This window comes from Anoplolepis gracilipes, chromosome 7, assembly GCF_047496725.1.
Source record: "Anoplolepis gracilipes chromosome 7, ASM4749672v1, whole genome shotgun sequence".
In the NCBI taxonomy this organism is placed as follows: domain Eukaryota; kingdom Metazoa; phylum Arthropoda; class Insecta; order Hymenoptera; family Formicidae; genus Anoplolepis; species Anoplolepis gracilipes.
Window position 1 is genome coordinate 8,727,316 of NC_132976.1, and position 27,745 is coordinate 8,755,060.

The 27,745-nt window shown below is 29.2% G+C and overlaps 3 protein-coding genes across 4 annotated transcripts; 2 read left to right on the forward strand and 1 right to left on the reverse strand.

Moving 5' to 3' along the window:
• The first annotated feature begins 1,439 nt into the window (after positions 1-1,439).
• Positions 1,440-16,770, forward strand: Zip99c (Zinc transporter Zip99C). The gene is made up of 5 exons (XM_072896228.1): positions 1,440-2,495; positions 13,511-13,621; positions 14,635-14,879; positions 14,990-15,569; positions 15,853-16,770. The coding sequence occupies exons 1-5, from the start codon at positions 2,267-2,269 to the stop codon at positions 16,020-16,022; spliced, it is 1,335 nt and encodes a 444-aa protein (XP_072752329.1). The 5' UTR covers positions 1,440-2,266; the 3' UTR covers positions 16,023-16,770.
• A 1,636-nt stretch (positions 16,771-18,406) lies between these two features.
• Sil1 (Sil1 nucleotide exchange factor) lies at positions 18,407-21,858 on the reverse strand. The gene is made up of 4 exons (XM_072896227.1): positions 21,487-21,858; positions 20,656-20,945; positions 20,077-20,342; positions 18,407-19,997 (listed from the first exon to the last, which is right to left on the reverse strand). Exons 1-4 carry the CDS (start codon positions 21,599-21,601, stop codon positions 19,241-19,243), a joined length of 1,428 nt encoding a protein of 475 aa, XP_072752328.1. The 5' UTR covers positions 21,602-21,858; the 3' UTR covers positions 18,407-19,240.
• Positions 21,859-22,530: 672 nt separating this feature from the next.
• Positions 22,531-27,164, forward strand: LOC140667592 (nucleoplasmin-like protein). 2 transcript variants are annotated; one of them, XM_072895678.1, is made up of 5 exons: positions 22,531-22,710; positions 22,975-23,090; positions 24,544-24,757; positions 25,777-25,853; positions 26,265-26,569. In XM_072895678.1, exons 1-5 carry the CDS (start codon positions 22,689-22,691, stop codon positions 26,331-26,333), a joined length of 498 nt encoding a protein of 165 aa, XP_072751779.1. In that variant the 5' UTR covers positions 22,531-22,688; the 3' UTR covers positions 26,334-26,569. The 2 variants fall into 2 exon arrangements, with proteins under 2 accessions (XP_072751779.1, XP_072751778.1); XM_072895677.1 differs by lacking the exon at positions 26,265-26,569 and adding an exon at positions 26,977-27,164 and having other exon boundaries at positions 22,532-22,710.
• Positions 27,165-27,745: the final 581 nt, after the last annotated feature.

Genomic DNA, 27,745 nt, shown 5'->3' on the forward strand with positions numbered 1-27,745 from the left:
ATAACATAAGTACTATTACTTTTATATGCAAAAATATTCCACTTAAAAACTTGAATTAATCAAAAGGTATCATTTCATCTACAACCTATTGATTATCAATAAATCGTATTCGACAATGTCGTGTATACGATAATTTTTAATTGCTTGTACCCAGCGATTCTTTTCAAGTATTTTTTAAAATAGAATATTATGCAACAGTATGCACAGTATAATATTTATATTTTTTATTAATTAGAATTTTTCTACGATCAAAAATTATTCCAATTATTTTGCAGCCTTGAATAATTATAAATATTATATCTTAAATAATATAAAAAGATTTTAAATATAAAGTATATTACGCAGCTTTCTGAGTTTTGTCAAAATGATATAAGTCGGTTATATCGCAAATGTAAATACACAAAAAGACACAAAAGGGAAAAGGAGTACAAAAGCAATGTTGTTACAACAGTTTATTTATTTAGTATGAAATTTACTCTCTGACGTGAATTCTACTGTTTTGTTATATTCTATTCCTAAGAGAGGACACTTCAAAATATGTACAAGCTTCTTAAAAATCCATGCTAAAATCGATATAGAAAGTCTAGTGTATGTTTTACTTTGACGCGGTTATCAACGTTAGATAACGTTGTATTCGCATGATTCCAAAAAATTATTACGATCACAAAAATTATTATATATGTTGAGATAGAATATTTTATATATCACACGATACACGCGAACATTATACGATTACAGTATATAAATAAAATAACAATGTAATACAATTTTAATCTTAACATATTTTGTAATCTCCTGTGCTTTTAGACGCAGATATCACGTGTGAGAGATAACACAAGTTGTTGTTTTCCGCGCTTTATAATCATGAGGAATATTACGTTATCTGCGATCAGTCGTCATCAGATAAGACTGGTTTATCGGCAAATAATAGATATTTGATTAATCTGGATACAGGATATATATAGGACCACGATATAAAAAAAACTGTAATTGTAAAAAAAGATGCTCAGAAGAACATGAGGCACGCGCATCGTCGTACTGTCCAAGATGGTATTAAAATTTCGATCATCTTTATATGAACCGGTGATTCAATCGCCTTTCTGTGCGTTTTTTAAATACAAAAGCAAACAGAGAGTATACAAAGAGTTCAGAGAATTAAAATTTAATCGACGAAAGGGAACCCGATCCTCGAGAAAGATATATATCTCCGTTTAAAAAGTAGCGCCTCTATCGATTTCGAACAAAGAGGATATATCGGATCACATTTCTGTTATCCTCTCTTTCGTTCTCTCTCTTTTTCTTTGTAACTCTCATCAAGCTGACTCCGCCTTTTAGTTCCCTCTTCGTGTATTCATCTCCGTCCGTTGTGCGCGGAGCGCGGATCGGTGCTCGGTGCGTCTCGTGTCGCGCATCGCGCATGCGTGAACGCGGTTATAAAAGGGAGTGCTCGCGAGGCAGCGCGCGTTAGTCATCGAGTTGTCGCGCTACGGCAAGTATCGCGGTAGAGTATCTCAGGCAGAAAAGTGAAGCGCGAAAGAGCGTTAATCGTGAGTTAATCGAGCAGCACGGAAGTAGAGAGAGGCGGGAACGGACGCACGCACGCATCGTGCATCGTGCGTCCTCGAAATCGCTGTCGTCACGCGTTTAATCACCACGGCGTCGACGGTGCCTTTGTGTCGATCCGACGCTATGAAATAACGACGGTCCGTAGGGAATCAACGAGACCACAAGCAGCGGCGGCGACGTCGTCCTGATTCCAAGCGTCCGTGCTCAGTCCTCAGTGTAGGCTAGCCGGGACGCTCGGCGATCGCTATCACGACCATTTACACCACAACTTTTCATCATCATCACGCGGATGAATCTACGACGCAGAGACGTATGTACATAGGCACATATGACGAGGGCCTCGCGCCGGAATCCCTCTTTCAATTTCATAATTTGGACGACGAAGCGCGTCATTGTTAAGCGATAACATCGTCTTCCTCGATACAGCACGGCTTGGTAAGCCTTTTTACAGTGGCTTCCAAGTCGCGGTGAGGTTAGCTCCGAAAAAGAACGGCCGAGATACCGATTCCGATCACCGGCTTCACAACATTCGTATTTAACGCATAGTTTTCAAGGTCGAGTCACGAGGAATCTTGAGGAATTTCGAGACGTTAACGTCGATTTCACGTTTCTCTTCGCGTTAACGAGAATTTTGACGAAAAGAGAAAGACAAAGAGAGAGAGAGAGAGAGAAAGAAGGAGAGGAATACGCAACAACAAACATGGCTGCTGCGTCATACGCGTGCTCCCGCAATTGCACGGACGCGGGATATTTTTCTTGCGACATTTTCGGAGGAACGGATGCGTGGACTTCATGGCACGAGATCGTCGGATATTTCTCCTACAATCCATGGATATTCTCTCTATTGGGCAGCACCATGGTCGGCCTAACCGGCATCTTCCCCCTGTGGCTCATCCCCATCCAGGATGGCGTCGATCTTAAAGCAGATGGTAAGTAGTATAGATCACACTTTTATATACGCGCACACACACACACACACACACACACACAATAATAGGAGGTATTTGTTGCGTCATGTCTACAGGTGACATGGTACATGAGAGAGAGAGAGAGAGAGAGAGAGAGAGAGAGAGAGCTATTGTTATATTTAATCTCTACTGTATACGTTATTTACTCTAATTTTTATGATGAAATTTTGTCAATTATTTTTTTTTTTTTTTTTTTTTATGCAACTGAAATTTACATATTAACAAAATGTGATAAAGAATTGGATATATTAAATTTCATGTTCAGAATGTATGGCTGTATTAAAATTTTTTTTACTTGTACAATGTTTCAATAAATAACTTTTTATCTACAATCTCTTATCTTATATTAATCTTATTTTTTCCTGCTTTTATCATTGATTGCGCAATTAATATTTTGTGAAGGTGGTAAAATTTTATTTCTTAAAATACCACAACCTATTTTTGATAATATTTTCTTTACAGATCGTATAATGAATTTACTGATAAAACTTAATAAGTGACAAATTATTATTGATTGTTGGATTTCCGTCAAATAAAAATTAAAAGCAAACTGTGTGTGACGATTATGTGTAAATATAGCATAACAGTCATTAGTAAATGTGAGACCTTGATTTTAATTAATGTCTTTCGGGACATACAGAAGATATCGTCTTTTTGAAGTAAAAACTTGTTCCTTGTAAAAACATTATAAATTGCCATCTCAAATACGCACAAAGTCACGCGCAGAATATTGTATACAAAATTGTACGAAAGACTGTTACGTTATGTATTGTAATTATCATTTATTTACATTTAGTTATGCGACGTAGGATGTCACATAAACTGTAATATCATTCTTATTTGTCCGAGTAATCCAAAGATCGCGGAATAATTCCACATTATAATGAATTTAAAGTACGATAAATTTGGCAAAGATATTCGCAATTTTATTCTCGTCAACGTATAAATTAAATTACTATGTAATAGAGGGAGAGAGAGATATTGTAAATTACGTGACGATGTTGCAAAACTCAATTGGGTTTATTCCAATAAATTCCAGTAATTGAACAGACTATTCTGTTATGGTTCAATTACATAGCAGTGAAGACCGTAGGTCTTTAAACGTAAAGTTATATGAGAATACTTAAAAGCAGGGATTCTCAAACTTCTTCACTCCATCACATATCTTAATATAATTTAATCCAATAGCGATAAGTGAAAATATGATGAATCATTTCTTTTTTCAGTAGGTAGAGAATAGTTACAATCCGGTAATATATTTTCAATGCAAATTTATGTAATTATAATCCAATTATCCTTCTTGTCAAACTATAGTCTTCGATTCTATGTGCGATAGTTATTACTTTCTCTGGACTTTAATTTGAAATTTAATTTGTGTTTCTCTTAGTACACATAACGAATATATAAAGTTCAATGTGTGACACAACAAGAAAGATCTTTGTTTTGCGAAATAATTATTATTTTCTCTGTTCACTATATTTCAAATTAGTCATTAATATTGTAGTTGGATTTATTGTTAATATTTGGTAACCTTTTGTGAGAGGATGTACAAGATAATCCCATGACAAAGTATATAGCTTTACATTTAAAGACGCGGTCTTCATTGCTATAGCTGGTCCATAACAGAATAGTTCAATTAGTGGAATTTATTGGAACAAACCCAATAAAAGCTATGAGAGAGAAAGAGAGAGAATGAATTATTCGGCTATAATTGATTTCTGTGCGTACTTGCTATTTATTCATGTATTTCCATAATAAAGCTTAATGATATTGGATTCGATTGTTTTAATAATATTTTCCATGGAAAATAATACAATGAAATAATAAATTTGTCGTTAAATTTTACTTATATTTCTCTTGTTACAAAAATCAATTATATTCGTCAATATAGATATTTTATCGTCATGATAAAAACAAATTATTGTAATTTTCTCATTGCTAATGAAATGAAATTAAATAATAATTAAAATGATTATAATAATTAAAATAATTATAATAATTAAAATGATTATGTGTTGAAATTTTTTTCGCCGGAACATGAGAGTTCTATGAATATAAATTAAAAATGAAATTATAATATGTACGCTATTCTGGCGTAGAACGCGGACATATTTATTATGTTATTATAGACTACATAAATAAACTACATAAATGGGCTACATGAATAAACATTCTCTGTCTCCTCATATATTTTTTATATACTAATTATTTCATAAATAATCACTATGAGAAGTTATGTCCATATTCTACATTTTAAAGTACGCGGAAATGTTATATATATATATATATATATATATATATATATAATCATACGCGTACGTAGTTATTTCATAATTACATTATTAATTATGACACAAATTTAATTATAGATTATATACATTATTGGATAATATAAATTCCTATAAATAAAACAATTCTATCCGATTACAAAATCTTACAAAACTATTAATTTATTTGAATGAGAAGAGTTATAAGCTTAACAAAACTTAAATATATTTTTTTTATTTGTATTGTACGCAAATAAAAATCACGCGAGAAAAAGCTGATGCATGTACTATATTTGGTAGCATATGCATTTGCTTAAAAACAGATCAGCACGTGCATACACAACTGCGCACGAAATAATTGAAGAAATCTGTTGCCAACAAAACTAATGTGTATAATCTCTCTTTACTGAGAATTGCGAAATGACAAAAAATATCTGATGACTATAACACAGTATCCGATTATATTTATTATTGCAGTGAGTAACATATGCTCGATTCATTGACATTACAGAAGACTACCTTGATAAAATGTAATAAAACATTTTTGCATATCCGATGAAATAATTTATGAATAGTGTAAATAATTTTTACTTGTTTCTAATATAATTAATATAATTACAATTTCATATTTTCTTAAATCCAGATTTTCGAAAGTGTTCAAAAAACTTTGACAAGGAAGAAAATAATCTAAAGTTGTCGACAATATTTTTAATAAGAGAACGGAATTCGAAGGTCACAGAACTTGTTTTGTGCAACGCGTAGAATGGAATTTCTGGTCCAATTGCAAAGTATAACTCAATCTAGACTCTCGAAAAGAAAATCATTCTATTTCCCAGTCCTTCATCATTTGTTCATACGTTTACATTGTTTACCATTTACTTTTTTTCCATTAGTCAAACGAATATGAATATTCAATAAAATTGCGAGCGCTTATTTTTATGCAGCATAAATGAATGCGTTGCATCATTTATGTTGTATAAATCTGTTTGATATAGATACTTATTTGCATCTTCTGATTTAACCTCAATATTGTCGCATAATTTTCTCGATGCTAGTAATTTTATAAAAATACTACATAATTATAAAATGAGTACACATGTGTTATTAATATTTGTTATAAAAGGTATTATATTGAGTTCTCTCTTATTACTAAAATATCTTTAGCTACTCACACAATCAGAAATATTACATTCTGCTGTTAACTGCAGTATAAAATAATCTGCATGTCATTTTTCAAACAGATAAAATGCACTTTGGATATCTTCGAAAATTTTAGCTATGTAAAGTTAAGAATTTAGATTTGAAAGTTTCTTTTCCGTCATACTTTTCTGGTTAAAGATGACTGAACTTTCGAAGCATCTGTCGCATATAGCTTTCCTGCGGTTATAACTGCAGTTGGAAAATCATATATGAGATTCTCGTATAATTTTTGAAAAAGTAAAATATATAAATTTTAAATGGTAATTTTTATATTCTACAATTGTACTTTAGATTTTAAATGTTATTTGGCTGTATATACTGTATATAACAAACGTCACAAAAATTTCTATTGACATTACGATGATGTCATCATCGAATACTCGTTTATCGATACGTAAATTAATGTAGTACTGTATATTTACGAAACGTATATCGCGATATTCGACAAAATTTCTCATTCGTGTCTATAGAGCTTTGAATTTTGTGAACGCGAATCTATAATAGCGCCGATTGGAATCGATAGTGTCAACTACCAGTAACTTTAATTAACTTTCGTGTGGAATTACGTTGATATCGATGTGAAGCGTTTATTGCATTTATTTTTTATCTATTTTACGGCTACTCTTTATGCTCGTACATTTATCACATTCCTTTCTCATGATCGTGACGATAAATCGCTGTCATTATTCACCGAAACGTGCAAGTTGATTATACAGCTGTCATAAAATTATATTATTTAATTAATTATTAGAAGTGAAATAAGCGATTTTAATTGGCTAGAGCTATAGATAAACATTTCTGTTATGAATAAAACTAACAAATCGCCGTAACACATGCGTTGCAATTTGTATACAATTTCAGATATTGCTCTCATTTTAGAAATTATAACGTAGTTATTCATGTGGAATACTACATGTATATCTCTCTCTTCCATAACATTCTCTATTATTTCATATTTTCCAAATCAACAATGCGGTGATTCCAAGTTATACGAGTGTAATTAACGGTAAACGTTACGCTACATCGCCAAACTTTAATAGTATAAACTTTGTGTAAATGTAAAAAGTTACGAGAATTTAATCGTTTCCCAATGTACAAAAACTCATATTACAACACTAACTTTTTCTATCGTCGATTTAATCGCGTTTCGACAATAAAGTCATTCACGCGTCAATCCGAAACATTATTGACTTTTTATATGAAATATTATATTTTACAAATTTTTTCGAACTTTGCGTTTAAATTGCGAATTCTTTCTTGCATTTAAACTAATTTAAGTAAATTTCTGACGGACGAAGCTTACATAACAATTGATATTAAAAAAATTACAGATTTTTTATGAATTAAACTAATAATTAAATAAATATACTTGTAATTTAATTTTTTCTTTAATAAATTTGGTGAAACAACTTTTATACATAATATATAGGTATCATTATATAACATAAATTAGTCGTAGTGTTGGCAATCTTATGGACATTCAGCCTCAAAATTATGTTATTCTGTTAATCAATTCAAGTTACCGATAAATGAAAAAATCCGTATATTACACTAAAATGACATGTTTAAAAAACTGATATTGAACAAAAATAATTACTTTAATCATGACACTTGAATTCTTTTCGGTTTTTTTATCTGACATGTAACGGTCATATAATTTCATATTATATAATTTAATCCATAATTTAATGAAAAAATAAGCGTCAAGATATTTATATATATATATATATATATATATATATATATTGTAGATTTGTCTTTTGATATACTGCATATCGAGAATTATCTTTTGTCTTGATATCGAAGATAATTAGTTTTGTGGAAAAAAACGATTGTCTTTTTTATACTATGTTTTCTTATATTATTTATACTTATATCACTTTGTTTTTATCTACCATAATTAATTTCTGATAAATGAATGAGAATTGCACAATTATGTTTTCTGTGGGTCAAATGCACCAATTTGAATATTATTAAATTTGATCATGAACTTTATTCATCTAGTTATCTATATCGTTATGTCATTAATAGCGTATGTTAAACTATTTTTTAGTCTATAATGATTATTAGATTGATAAATAATTTTTGTTTAATTTTTTACAAACATTCAATAATCTAATACCTACCATCACATATTTTATGCATATTTCCATATCTATTAAATTAACTTAATTAATTATTTTTCTATGTAATAAACATATGTTTTTATACTTTATTGCAATGCAATCAAATTTTTTTTTTCAGGAATGTTAGCTACTCGATACTGTAATCATTCTGATAATCTTTTTATTATTTTGAATCAAATCTGATTTAGTGTCATATCTGACAAGTCGATAACATTTTTCGAAAATATCGGAACTTATTATTAGTTATAATATAAATCTCTCAATTTTATTTTTAATTCATTTATTTCATTTTTCCTTAATTTTTATTATAATTAGTTTATAGCAGGTAGAAAAATATAATAGAAAGTAGCCCGCGAAATTCAAAGTTGTATAATAAAAAATAATTAAATATGTGTTTTGTAAGATTATATTTAATTGTTATTTTAATTATTATTTTAATCATTAAAATACAAAAAAATTTATTGGAAAAGTTTTCTAAGCAACTAACTGCACTGTTTATCTAAAAATCGATAAGTTTGCAACTGTGTTCGCGTGACTACTAGAGCTACATACTGGCGTCACTAAATCTTTAAAAAACTTGCACCTATATACTTACTATATTTTATTACTATACTATACTACATATATTTTATTTTTATTCCATTATATTTATAATAAATCACGGCATGTAAGGCATTTAATAAATATAACATTGTACTAACTTGGAAACTATGCTGGTTTGTTTACATATTGTTTAGAGAATACTTTGCAATATATATTATATATAATATATGAATAAGCTGTTTTAGACTTTGGAAACCATATCAACTCTCAGTGTATTCCAGTCATATAGTCATACAATCGTCGTATCTGTATTCTTATGAGATAATAAGTATCGCTTCGGAGAAACTTCTTGGCAACATGTTCTATACAATTACTATATAATATATAAGAGAATAAAATAATAATATAGATAATACAATATATAAGAGAATAAAATAATAAGAATTAAATCAGTACCGAAACAATAATCTCAAAAAAAAAAAATTTAAGTCATTTAAATGTCAAGTACTAAAGTCTCTTGAGATTTTCAATAACTATATAAAATTCTGTAACTTTCTTAATATATTAATAATTATTTCACTAATGAAACCTTTATTTCGCGCTAATGAGATTTTTCAAATTAATTTATAAAGATCACATATCTTAACATTGTATAATTGATCTTTAAGCCGAATTTTATTGATTCCGAAATTAAATGTCTAGATAATTAAGCGATGCATCTTATTCTCATTAGTATATATGGTGTATAAATAAAAAATTTATTATACATAGAGAAGAATCACTGTTGATAGTGTACGTTTTCTTTGAAACACCCGGTAAAGAGTAAGATCGCAATATTCCTCATCAACATAGTCGCGCATTTTATCCTTCCGAAGTCCACAAAGAAATCGTTTATGACTCGCTTTCGTGTTATCGCTTTGTCGACACACTGGAATCGCTGCGCACGTCTATTGTACAGTCCCGTACAGGATGATATATTTATCTATTACATGTCATTATCAGTCACATGTCGCGATGCATAAATCTGATAATTACTAATATATCCGTACAATTGGGAAAAACCTACATGCAAATGCAGGATATGCGTGGTCATCAATAGTGCATCTGATGTAAAAAAATAATTCATGTTGCAACATTTGCGTAAGATGTAAATATTTTACGTAAGTCTTGTAGAAATAATTTAACTGATAATTATTATACACATATTATAAAATGAGGATAAAATTGTCTAACACAAGATAATTTCTCAGGATTGGAAAATATGCCTTATTTTATAAATTTTATTTGAAAATTGAATTGTATGTGAAATTGATTTGAAATTTTCTAATCAAAGTGTCTATGACCCATCATAAATGAATTAATAACTTATTTTAGAATGGAATGAAGTCCCAAATCTCACTGGTGTAAATCGGTGTAAATATAATCAAGAAATCAGATTTTTATTTCGGACGTTATAATAATAAGTTGTATAAGTGTACTCTTTCAATTTAAAATCCAGTATAGTCCGACAAATCATGATTTTTGCTTTGAAATTAATTGAAAGATTATAATATCTGCTCATCCCAATTGTATTGTATCTACAAAATAAATCTCTTTTTACCTAAGAATTAATGATTTCCCTATTTCACAACTTTTAGTATCTCGAGGCACAAAACTTAGAGTTACGTAATCTTTGTAATTCTTGGTTTAGTTCGATTGTGCAGTAGGGTTATTATTCTGATAGCGGTACATCTGTTGTGAGTTTGCTACGAATACTGTTATATAATAAGTATTAGTATATACTAATAGTAGATACGCTCATTTTTATCTTTCTCTTCGTTGAATCTTTTTTTCTTACAATTAGTATATTTGAGAAATAAGTTTCCAGTTCTATATTTTTTTATTTTTAATTTATAATTATAAAATAATATAAATAATATAAGACTTGTTATTCTACATTTGTTAACTTGTCTATATTTATTGATTTATTTATTGACATATTGCTACATCGTAATTTGAATTATTTAGCATTATATGTAACTTTTATATAAATAACAAATAGAAAAAAATAAGTTTTGATATGATAGGAGAGCTTTAAAAAAGATGAATTAATTGCATACAAACTGCTAGGAAATGGATGATGACATACAACTAGGTCGTGCTATGGATATAATTGCTACGATAGAAATATCTGACGTAATAACTTTTCAAGTACATATCAATTCAATAATAGAAAAGAAGAAGTACGCATTATGTTTATAATCTTAAAAACGCAATGCTCTTTCACGAGCAATTTATTATTGAAGAGGAAAGTTAAAAGTGTGCTTATCATATTTTTTAAATTGCCAATTACATGCACGATATCATTTTTATCTATATTAAATTTCAAATAAAAACATAGCTGGTGGAACAGCTATGTTTTTCTTAGAGGAAAAACTAATTTTCATAGCTCATTATCATTGACAAATCTTTAATTTTACATCTAATAAAATTTAAGATGTTTGCCTACTTCGTATAAAAGCGCATGGTTCTGAGAATAACAGAATTTTTAAATTTCTTACACCGAACTGATATATATATATATAATAGCCTATTTTTTCATACTTATTAAGTGTTTATAGAAAAACATTTTTAAACAACGATAATATTGTTGATCTGCGTTAGAATGTTTTATATATTAAGAAATTTTCCAATTTATATATCACACATTCTCTTTTATTATTATTAAAACAAATTAAATTTTTCACAAAAAAAATTATTTGACAAAAAATATATTTTATACATATACTCTGCGTTCGAATTTCACTGCCAGTAACTGCCAGTACTAAAAAATTTATAGTGTATGTAACGTAAACTATAGATGTTTAGTACTGGCAGTTTACTGGCAGTGAAATTCGAACGCAGAGATAATGCAATATTTTTAAAAATTATTCATTATTATACCTGAAAAGCTGAAATCTTGTTATACAATTATCTGTCTGCAACGGCATAATGCACATTCATTTTCTATCAAACAATTCATATTTTTATTTCGGTTATGCTAATTAGACCAATCGAATTTTTTTTTTATTGAAACTGATGCAACTTATGTCTGATGCGCTGTAATAATAATAATGCTATGTTAAAAGTAGGTCGTGATATCGATAAATCGTCGATCTGTCAACAGGAATTTGTAACTGCTACACAGAACATACTGATCTGGAAAACCAGTTATTTATTTATTTTTTTTTTTTTTTTTTTCGTTTTCTAATTCTACACTGCCGAATTGACGACGATCGTCTAATTTCCTAAAAATAAGCTTATCAAAATTAACAACCGCGTTCTCGGTGTAAATGAAATTAATATTCAATGCAGTTTATGAGGAATTATATAACTAATTGTAAAGTATTATTGAATAAATAAACATTTATATGTATAATTATATTAATATTTTTTATATAATTAAATTGAGTATTTTAAAAGTTTTTCTGAACTTGAAACAACACAAAAAAAGAGACCAGCGTCTCTCATTATAACTTATGGCAGTTGAAAAAATATATTTTTAAATTGAACAAATCGTGATAATTTTTACTATTCGAGATTGATGAATTTATCTAGAGAAGAACGTCCATTATCTCATGCCAAAATGAGATCAAGATCTGCCTACGCATTATTTATATTTCGTTTTCTCTCTTTGCCGTGAATCATGCATTGACATCATAGCGGTTATCATCGTCCTATTCTGCAAACTACTGCTGTTACAGAAAATATGAGTTGCACTCTATTAGCAATTATTGAATGCGTTACACATTACATTAAAAAAAATTTATATTTCACGTTTTTCCTGATCGGATTTTTTTTAAATTCCTTTTTTTTTATTTATTATTCGGATTTTTTAACTTATTATCACGAAAAGTTAGATGTAATACTCAGCGTATTATAACAATTATTGTCGATCAAATTCTGTGAACATTAATTAATGTACTCATTATATATTCCGTATTTGACTAATACGCTTTAATTAATAACAATATACATAATTAATTGACTTTTCCTTTCAATATTGCAATATTTATTTAAATAATATACTTTGCAAATATATTTGACTCACAAATCAATCAATTTATTATGCGTTTCAGTTGAAATTTATATATAAAAGTTTTGAGAAGAAAATTTGTTGCGTCTCGCGTATCATTTTTTATGTGTTTAAAGAACGAGATTAATATGCATGGACACAGTATCACAGAAATGAAAGTCCATTGTATATATGTATGTGTATATATATATATATATATGTATATACATTGGTATCTATATATATATATATATATATATACATTGGTATCTATATATATATATATATATATATATATATATATATATATATTGATACCAATTCTATGAACCATGCACAGAGAAGAATAACATCCATAGTTTATTTTTCGCATGAACACACTTTGAACTTATCGTCGTCGACCATACGCGTCGTCTGTCATACGCAATAACAGTAAATGATTCGACGATTTATGGTTTTTATTACTGATTATATTGTACAAATAAATCACATAAATTTTACGGTTTTCTTTGTCGTATAATTTTTTTTCTTCTAATTATATTAATTCGATGATATCTGTTCAATAATTTTTTTCGTATCTAACTCTAACAAAGTCGACGAAGAATTTAATTCCTGAACGCTCTCTGCAAATGCAAGGAATATATGCGAATAAATATTTTCTGCCTAAGTAAGCTCTGTTGAGATATTTTTCTCTCCATTTTAGTGCATACACAAGTCAAAAGTAATAACTTATTGCAATTCATAAACGTTTCTAGCTATCTGAACGCATAAAATGAACATGTTCTAATTTTACTTTTCTTGTTGCAGAAAACGGCGGCACTTTAAAGATTCTTTTGAGCTTTGCCATGGGCGCATTACTGGGCGATGTTTTTCTACATCTTTTGCCGGAAGCATTCGAGAGTGAATTACAAACAAGAGGTAATTTTATTTAATATATCTATTTTATTTAATATATCTTTAGATTCTATTTACGCAACTACTTAGGTAAGAAGATTAATCTTATCTTATAAGAAAATTTTAATATATCACAAAAGTCACCTATTATAAGATAAGATTGACATTGTTATCGTAAAAAGAAAAAAAATGCAAGAGAGACGGATTTTACTGGTACAAAATTTTTATTTATATGCAATATTTGCAATGACTTTAATAAATAAAGCAATATTTATGCATCGTGCGAAATAATATTATCAGGAGGAAATATCGATGAAAAAAACACCGGATAGATTATTTAATGAATCTTATTGCCCTGACATTTCTAGTATTGCGAAATCTGCTATACAACGATGCAAATATAAATGTATCTGATATATTATTTTTCCTATATAATTTTTACTTGCGTATACATATACTATATATGTATTTTGAACGCATTTCGCAACCTCCACGTTAGTAGAGTACGTCCCTGGTCTTCTCAGGTTGAGAGAGCTTTATGAACGATTTAAGCGGTGGCTTCGAACTCTATTGTGCATCAGTTGCAGATTTGAATTGCCAGCTGCGTCCATGTAAATTAAATGTCTTTCCGACCGAATCACGTTAGGAATTCGAAGTGATCAGTGGACTAGTAATAGCCATGTAAATTGATCGGTTTTTGAATTGCAAATTTTCTTTTAGCTTTTATTTTACATTCGTTTTACGTTGCGTTTTATTGGCAATTTCTTATAAAAAGAAGTTAAGCAATAGATTATATAATTTACACGATCTCATGAATATCAATTAATAATTAAATGATAATTACTTTAAAGAATATAACTTTTATGCATATAGATGAATATATTTAATAAATAATATCGTAGATAAGATAAATTTAATAGAAATTTAATATTGCAACTCTTGATTTATTTGCAAATATCTCATTTTATTCTTCTCATTTTTAGTTATCTTATCCTTCAGATATTTATAAACATTATCATATTGACTTTTATTTACAGGCAAAAATGATCATTCGTCCATGCCCGCGGGCCTGTCGGTGTTGGCGGCCTTTTTATTCTTCGTGATCATTGAAAAATTTGTCACCACTATAAACGAGGAAACAGCAATCATTCCTGAGCAACAGACTGAAGAAATTCTAATTAATGATGCAAATAAAGAAAAAGAGATGGATAATAATAATTGTATTACGCTGAACACGGAGAAGAATGGTTTTGCAAAAGAATGCTTTAAAAATTCAACCGAGGTAAATTTTTTTATTATATTATCTAAAACTATTATTATATTATCTAAAATGTGTCTTGTGTATTATTTAAATTTAGTTGTGTCTATAAAATGATCAAACGTCCTTTACAGATACAATCTTTTCTGGAGAAACAATACGGCAAGAATAGACGAACTCCAAACCGTATCAAAAATCCGCAAAAGAATGGCTGTAAAGATGCTGACATTATGAAATCTGCATTGTCAAGCGAATGTCCTAATGATGGTCCATTAGTTGACGAAGCAAAGAGTTGCTTAAAGAAACTGGCAAAAAGTAATGGTTTTGCATCGACAATCTCACGCGCTGACCCTCCACGTGTAATTCCACCAAACAATATGCGTTTGATCATGTGGACAAAAAACTTTACATCGAACTTGTTCCGTAAATTTTTCAATCCCAAGGCCTTTCCTGGATACCTCAATCTTTTGATGAACTTCCTTGATAATTTTACTCACGGTTTATCTGTGGGTGGATCGTTCCTCATTTCCTTCCGTGTAGGTGTCCTCAGCACATTTACTATTTTGGTGCACGAAATACCTCATGAGGTTGGCGATTTCGCAATTTTATTGCGAAGTGGATTTAGCAGATGGGACGCTGCGCGGGCGCAGTTAATCACGGCCCTTGGTGGGATCGTTGGTGCTTTGGCTGCCGTCTCCTTTTCTGGTGGTTTAGGTAAATAATCAAAAATTTTAGCATACAACGTATGTATAATAATTCAGCTTTGAAAACTTGGTAATTCAAATTATAGTTAGTTTATTTGTTAGCTAACTTTTTGTTGTTATTAGCGTTAAAAATGAGATTTCTTTTCTAACTTGTTTTTATATAAAACATCAAATTCTTGAAACAATATTTTTATGTGCAGTATATCATATATAATATATTCCTAAGTTTTATGATATAATTTTTTCTCTTATTATTAAATAGAAAATATATATGTGGTCCTATTCTCTTTCAGAGAAAAGAACTAGTTGGATATTGCCGTTGACTGCAGGAGGATTTATACATATTGGTCTGGTAACTATCTTGCCCGATTTATTAAAAGAAACAAATACAAAAGAGTCGTTGAAACAATTTGGTGCTCTACTTTTCGGGGTTATTGTTATGGCTGCGCTGATGTTTGTTTAAATGAAATATATATAAATTGAATAATTTTATTAGATTAGAGGATTAGTAAAAAGAAGTTCTATTATGTTAGTATACACCGAGTACAAGTTTACCGGACCTATATGTGTTGTGTTTCGGTATATATCATCGATACGGTACTCCAAAGTTGCCATAAAATTACTTATTGCTCAATGGAGATAGAATATTCGAGGAAGGAAAACTAACGACGATAAATGACTGACCAAACTCATGTATGATTGATAATCAGACTTAGCCTAGTTATAATATTTTGTATCAGAAATGTTTTCTCCAACACACACTGAATATTTGTTGTAAAGTCTGAAATTATCGTTAGTTTTTCACTCTTTGGAAATAATGAAATTACATTAATAGCTTTTGAATCTTTTTTATAGTTTACTGAAAATCTTAAATCCAACATAACAATGATAGTGAAGCAAAATGCATTCTTACAAAAATATAAATATAATATATAATTTGTATATTATTTTATTACAATTAGATATATTACTCTGATGTTATGTTATAAATGACAATTCGAGGAATTGTTATAAACCTCGCTGTTATAATTTATGCATCGATATGCATGTTCTATTTACAAATTAAGACAGTAATACCTTCCAACATGTCACAATGTGATTATTTTTCCTGATAACAGGACACTGTAATACTAATATAAAAATTAAATCTAAAGTCAGTATTGACATATAAGCATCACGTTTTGAATAAATTTGAAAACTAATGTATATAATGTTTATGTTAATGCTATTGTGTATAAAGATATGCGAGAATTGTAATGAAAACTTCCTCACTGGACATGTACATACATGCACTTATAGTGCAGATATGAATACATTTAAGAATATACTAGTGAATGTACATTCAGTTCCTAAAGTTAGTTATAAATAATACATAATTAGGTCAGCTCCTTTTAAGAAATAATCACATGATAAAAAAAGAAAATATTTCATGTGTTGTACAGAATTAAAAGGTAAAAATGTGCATATTTTGAGTTTATAATTAAATGAATTAAACAAATTTGGATAAAACATGTAATAACATTTGCATACAAAAATTTTGTAAAAAACAGATTTAGAACAACTTTTTGAACAGATATAATAAAACTTCATAAGATCACATATAAAAATAGATTACATTTTGAATAGACCACATTAATACCTAATGAGTAAAATAAATTGATCGTACATACATACAGATTAAATAAAATTATGTTTGTTGCATTCGCACAATTTTATTATTATATTGAGTTGGCTAAAAGTTTTTTTTTTTCATTAGACGATGTTCTTGTGTTTTTCAATACAAAGCACTGTTTCTAAGCTATAAAATATACATATTCTCTGAAAACTGATACTTCAATGCATCATTTTAAAAAATTGTTACATTGGTTAAATTTCCTTGTACCTTTTGAATTGACCTTATTCTGAAAATAAGTGACAAGAAACTATATTTTCGAGCAATTATATTTTTTATTCTCGCAAAAACATTAGAAATAAGGTTTCTTGTATCACATTTTTCCTTTTGCAGAAATAAAATAACTTCTCGAAAATATATCTTTTTGTCACTCATTTTCAAAATAAGGTCAATTCAAGAAAAACAAAAACATCATCTTTTGAAAAAAAGATGTTACTTTTTAGCCAACCTAATATAATGATATTAAATATTTATAAGGTATATATCATATATTTTGATGCAACATATTCATAAAAAAAGAACAAATTTGAAACCTTTAATATATATTCTATAGCATATTTATTGATATAATTATGAAAAATTATATTTTCTTTAAATAGGAACGCATAGTAAATATATCTATAAAGATATACTCACATGAAAGATATTAGTATGTCTTTCGCAGAGCTTCATCTTGTTATATATTCAAATAATTAAAAAAAAAAAAAAATAGATAATATATACTTATAGAAAATACAAAAACTTTGTTACACTTCCAGTTAGATAGTAAAGATGAAGAGGACATTGAAAGAAATTCAATTTGTACTTTTCTCTCTGCAGCCTCGTGTATCATGCACAATATTCATATTTTATGAGGCACCAAATAACGTGATCCTTGTACTTAACAATTAAAAGCAAGGTATTATACCATTTTGAATGCATGATACAGGAGTGCTTTTTTCTGCATCTGTAAATAGATATTCCCTAATCGGGAAAGGAACTGGTTAAAATTACATAACATCTTTTACACAAATATTTTCTATGAATTATGATTATATAAGTAATATATGAATCATAATCATGTAATCTCTAATCTATGATTTGTAAATAAAATGTACTATTCTGCGATGTTCACGTTTTACTCTTCTTTCATATTAAGTATATACTATAGGGATTATTTTGAATAATTGAATACATTTGATTGGTACAAAATAATTTATTAAATAATTATTCTAAAACAGAAAACACAACGATTGTATATACTTGCATAAACATTGCACTTACTAGCTGACAGCAAACAACTGAATCTTACATATTATATATGTACATACATCTCAGTCATTTTAAATGATATCTCTTAGTCGCTGGCAGAAATGTGAATTATATATATGGAATATTGATTGAGCTCTATGATTTATTAAATCAAAGTTCCCGTCTCCTGTACTTAAGACATTCGAGCATTTGACTATTTAATAGGCCAATAAAAAAAAAACTCTTATATAATAACAGTAAAAATCGACTATAATGATAAAAATCACTAACGATAATAACACATTCAAATAATGAATATAAATTTAACTGATATATAATGACTAGTTTATACTTCTTTATACTTCAGATGCAAGAGACGAGAATCTGCACATTTTTCACTGATCAATCGTGCAAGTACGATAAGCTATTTAGGATGTGGACAATATTATGTCACATTTAGAATAATAAAATATTTTTTTATGATTATAATGGATTTTTCTTAAGATCTATAAAAAATTATATTTAATTGTTCCATAGATATCTTCCTTCTTCAAAACTATTATTACAATGATGATCAATCTTCTCTTTCACAAATTTTTTTACTCTAGTTTAAACAAATATGTATTAAGGAAAGCCCTATACTATTACAAATGATTACTGTTGTACATAGACGATTGCACTCTTACATCTGTCCCCTACAAGAAGATTTAAATTTAATTTGTCTTTTAACTTTCAATTAGTCTTTAATTTTTTTTCAATTAAATGTTGATTCAAAATATTCACAGTTCATCATGAGGTGCTTCAAAAATAGTAACTTTTAATCTTTCAATCAATAATATCAAACTCTGTAAAACGTCAGTTTCATCCACGGTCAATTTAAGATTATCCAGATTTTGATAAAAGTATAAGAGATTATCTATAACAGGTAGAAGCAAAACCTTGATGTTTTTAAACTCAGTTCTACAAACAGGAGATATTGTGATCATGCTGTCCGACACTACTTCGAGAAAATCATTATTTTCTATGCTGAATTGGCTCGTTAGCTTTTCTTTGAAGCACTTGACCATTAAGTTGCTTAGTAACTTGCAATAATCGTGTCTCAATAATCTTTGCTCGAAATCTGTAATAGCATATTCCCTCGTTTTTTGCTGACGCTGTTCAATATCATAGATCTCTTGTAGATTTTGTCTTTCAATTATTAAATCATTAATTAGTTTTATTGCTTTCATTTGTATCTGTAAATGATCATCGTATAGAATCTTCCCAAATAATTGCAAACCACCATGATCAATCCAAGCTTTCTGAGCAGCAGGAAACTGACGTATTAAGGCACTTAGAGCATAGAGACATCTGGATTTTATTTCAATTTTACTATTCGTAGATAAAACGTGCAATACTTTTTGAATAAAATCATTTTCTAATGCCTTAGCTTGCACTTTTGGGTTTGATTGTGCGGCTGCTCCCAAAAGACGTAATGCTTCCAGTTTTATGTCATTATTGGTTCCATTGAGGCATGGCGATATGATCTTAGTTAGCCTATAATAAAAAAGGAATAAAAATGTTGTAGCAAATGCTTTTTGTAAAAAAAAATTCTATCTTTTTATATTATACTTGCCCATCCATGTCTGAGAATATTTTAGCATTATCAATTTGATGCAGAAGATATTCTAAATTATTTAAAATATCCAAAACTTCTTCAATCTCTATGCTGGTTAATGTTCCTGTAGTAACACTACTTTTATAAGATTGGAATTTCTGGAAAAATCTCTTTAATAACTCTGAATCACTTGTAACGTTGACTTTGAGAGCATTAAGTTCCTCTTTCAAGGTTTCATAAAAACGTTTGAAATGCTTCTCACTTTTTGGCCGAGTTTCTCTATCCTAGAATAAAAAGAGAAAAAAATTACAGATGGAATTAAATATTTATAAAAAAAATTTAAACTGTAATAATAAAAGCCACTATATAATTGATGAAATGATACATTAAATGATGTGACATTATAAAAAATGATAGAAATACTGAAGATAAACAAAATTTGAAACCGTTTTATATATAATTATCATAGAAAATAATATTATAAAAATTATACATTCATATGAGAAAGATGACTTATTTCATTCTTTGTAGAGAAAGAGAAATAATTACAAATCTAATTAGTAATTATTGTGAGTATTAATAATAAAAAATAATTACATTCACATTTGATATATCTTCTACTTCTTCCTGTTTAAGTTTTTTTAATCTTGCTTTCAATTCATCAATAGGAAATTTTAAAGCTTCAGACTCCTTCTTTATTTTCACAGGATCTACTTCTTCATTTTCTAGTACTGACTTATCAGGATGTAATGTCAGTGACTTAGAATTTGATCGATTTGTATTTTCATCATCTTCTTTTACTTCTTCTGCATCGTCCAATAATTTAGCCTCCGTCACTCCGGTTATAAAATTGTGTCTTACATGAAGTCCTTTGGGAATAGGAGTTCCTGTACGTATAATAAATTATATAAATCTTTATTACACTCGATTAAATCAATTTTATTAATCATTAAATTTATGATGTGTTAAATTTATTAGAAAGCTTAGATCTTATACCCATATAAACTTTCATATTAAATTGCAATTGTGTAATAAAATTAGTTTTACTAAAAATATAAATTTTAATTTGTGTGGATATCGAGTCCATAAAAATTATAAAAAAAAATTATATTTTAATTCGAGACAATTTAAATATCTCGAGACTGCTTATAATTGCACCACGTAATCGAATCTGAGTGTACGTCACTGAAAACACTGGATCTGCAACCATCGAGTTTGGCACTTTCTATTTAATAATAGACTCCAATAGAATACAAATAATTTCCAAAAATCCCATAACATAACTTATTCTTTAGAAACAGTCGCATTTTCGCGGATCATCGCAAAAAAAATAACGCGACGGATTTGACTGACGTGGTGTTGTAAAAAGAGACGGTTGACGTAAAGTAGTCCCACATTGTACGTTACATTTGATCCGGCAAAACTCACCTTTCTTTACCGTTTGCCACTCGTGCGTCGCTACGAAAGCGCTCTCATTTTTTTCGGCACCACCGAAAATCGCGAATGACAGATAAATCAACAAGATGTACGTGTCGGCACGCATTCTTCTGACAAGCTATCGCTCGTATTCGTAGCGTAGGACGTATGCGATTTTTCTCGAAAGTCCACGCGGGCGAATCTTCACGGAAGCGCACGTGTTCCGCGACCGTCTGTCATCGGCCGGCGAATAAAATGCAATGTCAAATTTTTAGACCTCTGCTCCGCGACATTTATCACGGGACTCGAATGTTATTCACGTGTTGCGTCCGTTATTTATTGCGTCAATGTGGACCAATGTGCCGACAGTAGTTAGGTGCGTTCGCCACCAGAGTCGACTCGAACCAATAAGCGATAGAGACAATGCTACCACGCTAATCATTTTAAAATTCTGTGTGAATTCACGAGATGATTTCTATTATCAGAGATTTGCTTATTTCGTTTTATGTATGTACGTATGCCACATTTTTAGCGTGTAATAAATAAACATAGTCAGAATCATAAAATCAATTCGTTTATGTATTAAATATTCACATGATAAAATTATATACATATATGTCTGTATAATTTCATAATTAAATGTAAAATCAAAATTTTGTCGATCAAACAAAATGTTCTCTACATTAAATAATATTATGCTGTATCCCTTTGTTGCATTTTATTTAATATTTCTTAATGTAAACAAATAATGCAAAAAAATTAATTATTTTCATCGTCATGATTTATACAATCGTTTCTTTGTTCACAATGAAAAAGAATCAAAACTTTATAGATAATTGCAGTTAATGCGAAAGACCATTGAGTAGCAAGGTTTTTGCGTGGAAAAAAGGACGAAAAATTCGACAAAAATTTGGTAGGGATTTTTCAGGCGCGTCGCCCCTGATATCTCCAGCGGAAAACCGGCAATGCCGTGCGCGCCGCGTTGGACCAATCAGCGCGCGGAACGTACTCTGGGCGCGCAAGGTCGAGTACGCGAAACTCATTTACTACGCGCTCGTCCGGCACGTGCGGCGACCTTTCCCTCGCGCAGTAACACAGTAACCGTTGCGCACACGCGGCGTCACTCTTAGCTTCTCCATCACCGTGTACGGCACGCACACGTCCCTCGAGCACATCACGCTGACGAGAATCCGTTAATATCAAGACCGATCGCCATGGCAGAGGAGTATCTATACGGTAAATATGATCGGCCGCGATGCCGCGATCATCGTCCGCCCGTTATTTAACGTCTCACGCGGATACTTACGCATCGCCGGCCATTCGAGACCGAGGGGGATGCGCTTGGCCGAGACGCCGGCTGGGTATTCGGCCATTGCGACCGACCCCCATTGTCTCCTACGGATACCGGCATTCACGGCGAAAATAATCTCGCGATCGTTTTCGCCGACGATGGCGTTCCCCGGCGCGTCATGTGTACACGATTGTGATTTGTGTGTTCAGGAATCGCCCTCGAGGGACCGAACGCGAGCGAAGTATGGGATCCGGAGCACAAGAACGACGATTCGGACAGCGCGGCTCAGCATATCGGCGCCGATCAAAAGCTCATTATAAAGATGGTAAGTACGATGTCGTCGTGACAATGACGTAGTTAAAAAACGAGATCGTCTTGGTGATGGTCATCTCGTCGCAGCCGCCACCCCTCGTACGCGATTCCTTCGTCGTTAACGAGAAGAGGTAGCGCGTGATACGATATTCGATCTGCCTTCTTCATCGTTCGTCGTTTATCCTCGCCGCACGTAAGATAAGTGTGCGTTTATCAAATTACATCGATTATGGCGATGTTCGGTTTCGATGTGTATGTAACGCGTCTTCCGTTTAACCGCCGGAGGTGGAATTTTGATCGTCGCGTCTCGCGTCACATTAGGGAATACCTATCTACTCTTGATTTTTTCCTCGGAAACACTCGTCATTATCTCGGACAAAATTTTGCGCGCGAAACTTTAATCGCAACTCGGACGACTAAGTTTCCCTTTGTTTTTCCGATTGACAAAATTTTTTCCATCGAGGATATAAATCAAGATGAAACGATCTCGACCTATCAAGTTTGACTTTTTTTTAATTTTTTGTGCTTCGGTTCCGGATGTTCTTATATACAAGGCATTTAACATTGCTAATTTTTAGCACACGTTCTGAAAACGATTAAATACAAGCATTTTTTTATCTTTTTTTTTTCTATTAACGACGTACTTCCGTTCATGGCGTTGTAAGTGCAATCGAATCATCTTCCATGCGTGAAACGAAAGCGCCGACTAATTTCGGAGGTCTCTTTCGGACGAGTACTGTGAAAGTTTGATGCTTGGCGCCATTTTTTAATAACGGCTTCGCCCTTCCCCCATTTTACTACGGGTAGAGTTCTATTATATCGGAATAAAGATTAAGATAACGGACATTTTTTTATGAATAGGTGAATTTAAGAGAACATGGATCACAATCTGTAGGTTGAATTGTAAAATTCTGTAATACCAGTTGCCACATGGCATTACTAAATAATTATAAATAAATAATATTGAAATGTTTAGCATTAATTTTATAAGACTTAGCTGCTGTTATGTACTTGCTTATATTATTATTTAATTTTTATTTAATTTTCAATAAGTAATAATACAGAACATCTTTTATTCATTTTATTTAGTATTTTTTGTTGTTCTTAATTATCAAACATTAAATTCAAAATTCACTTTATAAAAACATTTAAATTCATCATTCTTTTGTTTATTCTCTTATTTATATGAGTGATTATTTATATGTAATTATCTTTTTGGAGCCAAACTATTTTCTAACCTAAAATGGAATCACTTTATTACTAGTCACTTTTAGTTAATTGTTTAAAGAAAGTTTTTGGAACACATAAATATAGATATAATTAGGATGTATTTATAACTTCAATATTTCTTTTATTTAAATACAAGTCACATTGGGTCTCATAATAATTGTGTTTTAATTAATATCATTGCATATTGTTGTCTATATTTAATTTTACTCACATTATTGTTACTATAAATTTTACAGGCTCTTCTGGGACCAGAGGCCAAGCCTGGAGAGCTCAATGTACTGCAGGTAGAGGCAATGGGTTTGAAAGGACCCATCAAAACACCAATCGCCTTGCTGGAAATGGGAAAAACAGCGCAGATTATTCTTGATCTCAGTTTCCCAGATCCTCCTGTTACATTTACATTGGTTAAGGGTAGTGGACCTGTTCACATAGTAGGACACAATCTTCTTGGTAAGTACATATCTTTGTGTAATTAAATCTGACTTAATGAATTTATAGGACTAATCTTGAAAAGTCTTGTTTATAAATTACAGTCACTATATTTTATTATACTTATTTTAATTTATATACAGATTTATATTGCATACAACTCAAAGTAAAATGATATACATAATATGCATCTTTTAATAATTTTATTTAAAAATTGTACATTTTATTTTGTTTATACATGTTTATATTTATAAAGCTATATTAAATAAAGGCGATTGAATAAAATTGGGCGCCTATCTCAAGCATTTAAAAACATAGAAAAAAAACAAGTTTGTAAGATAGAGAAAGAAAAGAAGAAAAAATATCTTTATTTGATATAAAATATCTTTATTTAATTGATATTTTATAATAAAACTTTATAATGTATACAATTTATATATTCATTATTCTTCATTAATACATCCAATGAAATAATATGTATTTTGTATATATGTATACAACACAATTTATTTATTTTAACATTTTGAGAGAAAGGTCAAATCTGAACTAAATCTTATCAATACTTATACCTACGTATGTATATAATAAAAAATATAAATATTTTTATTTCTGAAGTGTTATAAATATAATTAAATTTGATTTAGTATAAAATTTTAGTATGAAATTTTAATGTCATACAAGTTGATTATAAAATATTTGTAGATGAATCATGAATAAGTTAAAAAGTTTTAATTAAATCTATAATACAGTTTTAATTATAGAATATTTATTATTCTAAATACATTTTGATTAGTGACAGTTAAAATAAAATATCATTAAATTTTCTTTAATAATATACTTATAATTAATATTATTAATAATATAAATAATAATATCATATTAATAACATTATAATATTAGTATATAAATAATAATTATTAATATTTTATTTTAATTGATATTAACATATGATTAATAATATTAAGCAATATAAACTTCTTTTCTAAATAATTCTATCTTTCGTTTTCATTTTTTTTATTAGCTTTATATTATCATTTCAGGTGCGCACATTGAAGAGTTTGAAGATATAGATGATGAGATGGAAGAAGAAAACATTGATGACGAGGATGACGAAAAGGTATGTATATGTTTCAAGTGAATTATTATATATATTATAAAAAAAGTTATCGAGGATATATGTAAATATGTATTCTAGGTAACAAATACTTAATTGTAATAAATTTAGCAATTGTAATAAATTTATCAAAATGCATGCGCATGTGAAGAATATTATATAAAGAAAATTATGGGCGAGGCATGTAGACATTGTAATAATAATTCATTAATAGCAGAATTTATATAGGATGCATCTTTAAACACACAACAAATATGTTAGATGCACAAGATGTGTTTAAGCAGTATTTAGTGTTAAATTGTAATTTACGATAGAAAATCTAATAATGCATCTCGTGATATATTATTAGTTTTTATATTGATAAAAATTAATAGCAACATTTCAAATTATATATATTAGAAATATCAATTTCAGGCACCACAAAAGAAACGAAAGCTTTTAGCAGAGGATAAAAAAAACGGCATTAAACGGATGAAGATGTAGAAATAGAACGTTAAGATTAAAAAAAATATATACTGTGCTTAATGTGTCTTCTAACAAATATGACATTACACTAAAATACTTTGACATTTACTTGACTTTATCATATTTTTAAGACACCTTTGAAGAATTCGAAAAGTGGATGTGCTCCACTTATAGAAAGTCATAAATGTACCTTTTATCTATTATACTTATGTTCTCATTCCATGTTCGTTTTATTTTTGTAAAATAAATCATCATATTTTGCAAAGAGTTGCTTTTATTCTTTACTAATCACGATTCCTTTTTTTCCACTTTTGCAAAGTGATGCATTTGAATTATTATTTATATTTAAAAATCAAAAATTATTAATATTAACATATGTATTTATAAATAATAAAAGCAAAGTATTTTGGAAAAATTTATAAATGGAGTCTGGAATTTTGATTATAAATCGCGAGAAATTTAGTAAAATTTTTATGAAACTTGCTTAAACAGAAAAAAAAAATGCATGAATATACATGTGAGGCCTCCCCATATTTATTGCAAGACTAATTGCTTTATAATATGCAAATTTTTAAATCTTATTAAGTATGAAAATTTATCAAAATATTATTTTATTTGCTTGTATAATTCGTTGCATGATTGCATTTTGTATTTCTTATAGGATCCTGAAGACGAAGACGATGAAGATGATGAACCTAAGAAGAAGAATGCCAAATTAACAGCTGCGGCCAAATATAAAAATCAGGCTAACAAAAATAAGAAAAAATAAGCACGAGCCTTAACGTTATGGAAATAAAACTCTTAAGTTAGGATATTAAACATAAGTCCATCATTAATATCATCCGCGTTTGTGCGAATCTAGTATCATTTCATCAAATTATTATACAACAAGCGTTGCCTTCCATCTTTATAAAACACAACTGGACCAATAAAATATAAAAATAAAGTAACTACAGTACATATAATTTTTCTAAATAATTTTGAACCATATTTTTTTAATTTATAAAAAACTATGTTTATTTCGGAAAGTGCTTACATCTATTACTTGATCAAAAGAGGAATATTGGTTCAAAATCTTTTCATAATCTATCTTATACTTCTGTAAAGCAAAGTATTATTATATATATATATATATATATATATTTATAACTTCAGTTGTATAATATACTTTTAAATATATACTAGATAATAAATATTTCAAATTTGATATTAAAAATAACATGTTTATATGGCAAGATTTTTTAAGGATAATTTGTTTTTAAAAAGTACCTTCTAATTGGAATTAATTGCATGATTTAAAATTGTTTATTTAAATTATTTTTTTTAGTAAAATTTTATACAAATATAAAAGATTTCTGAAGACGAAGGTACCATAGGTTTTTTTTGGATTATTGCTAGACAGATTAATCTTATTTAGATAAATTAATCAT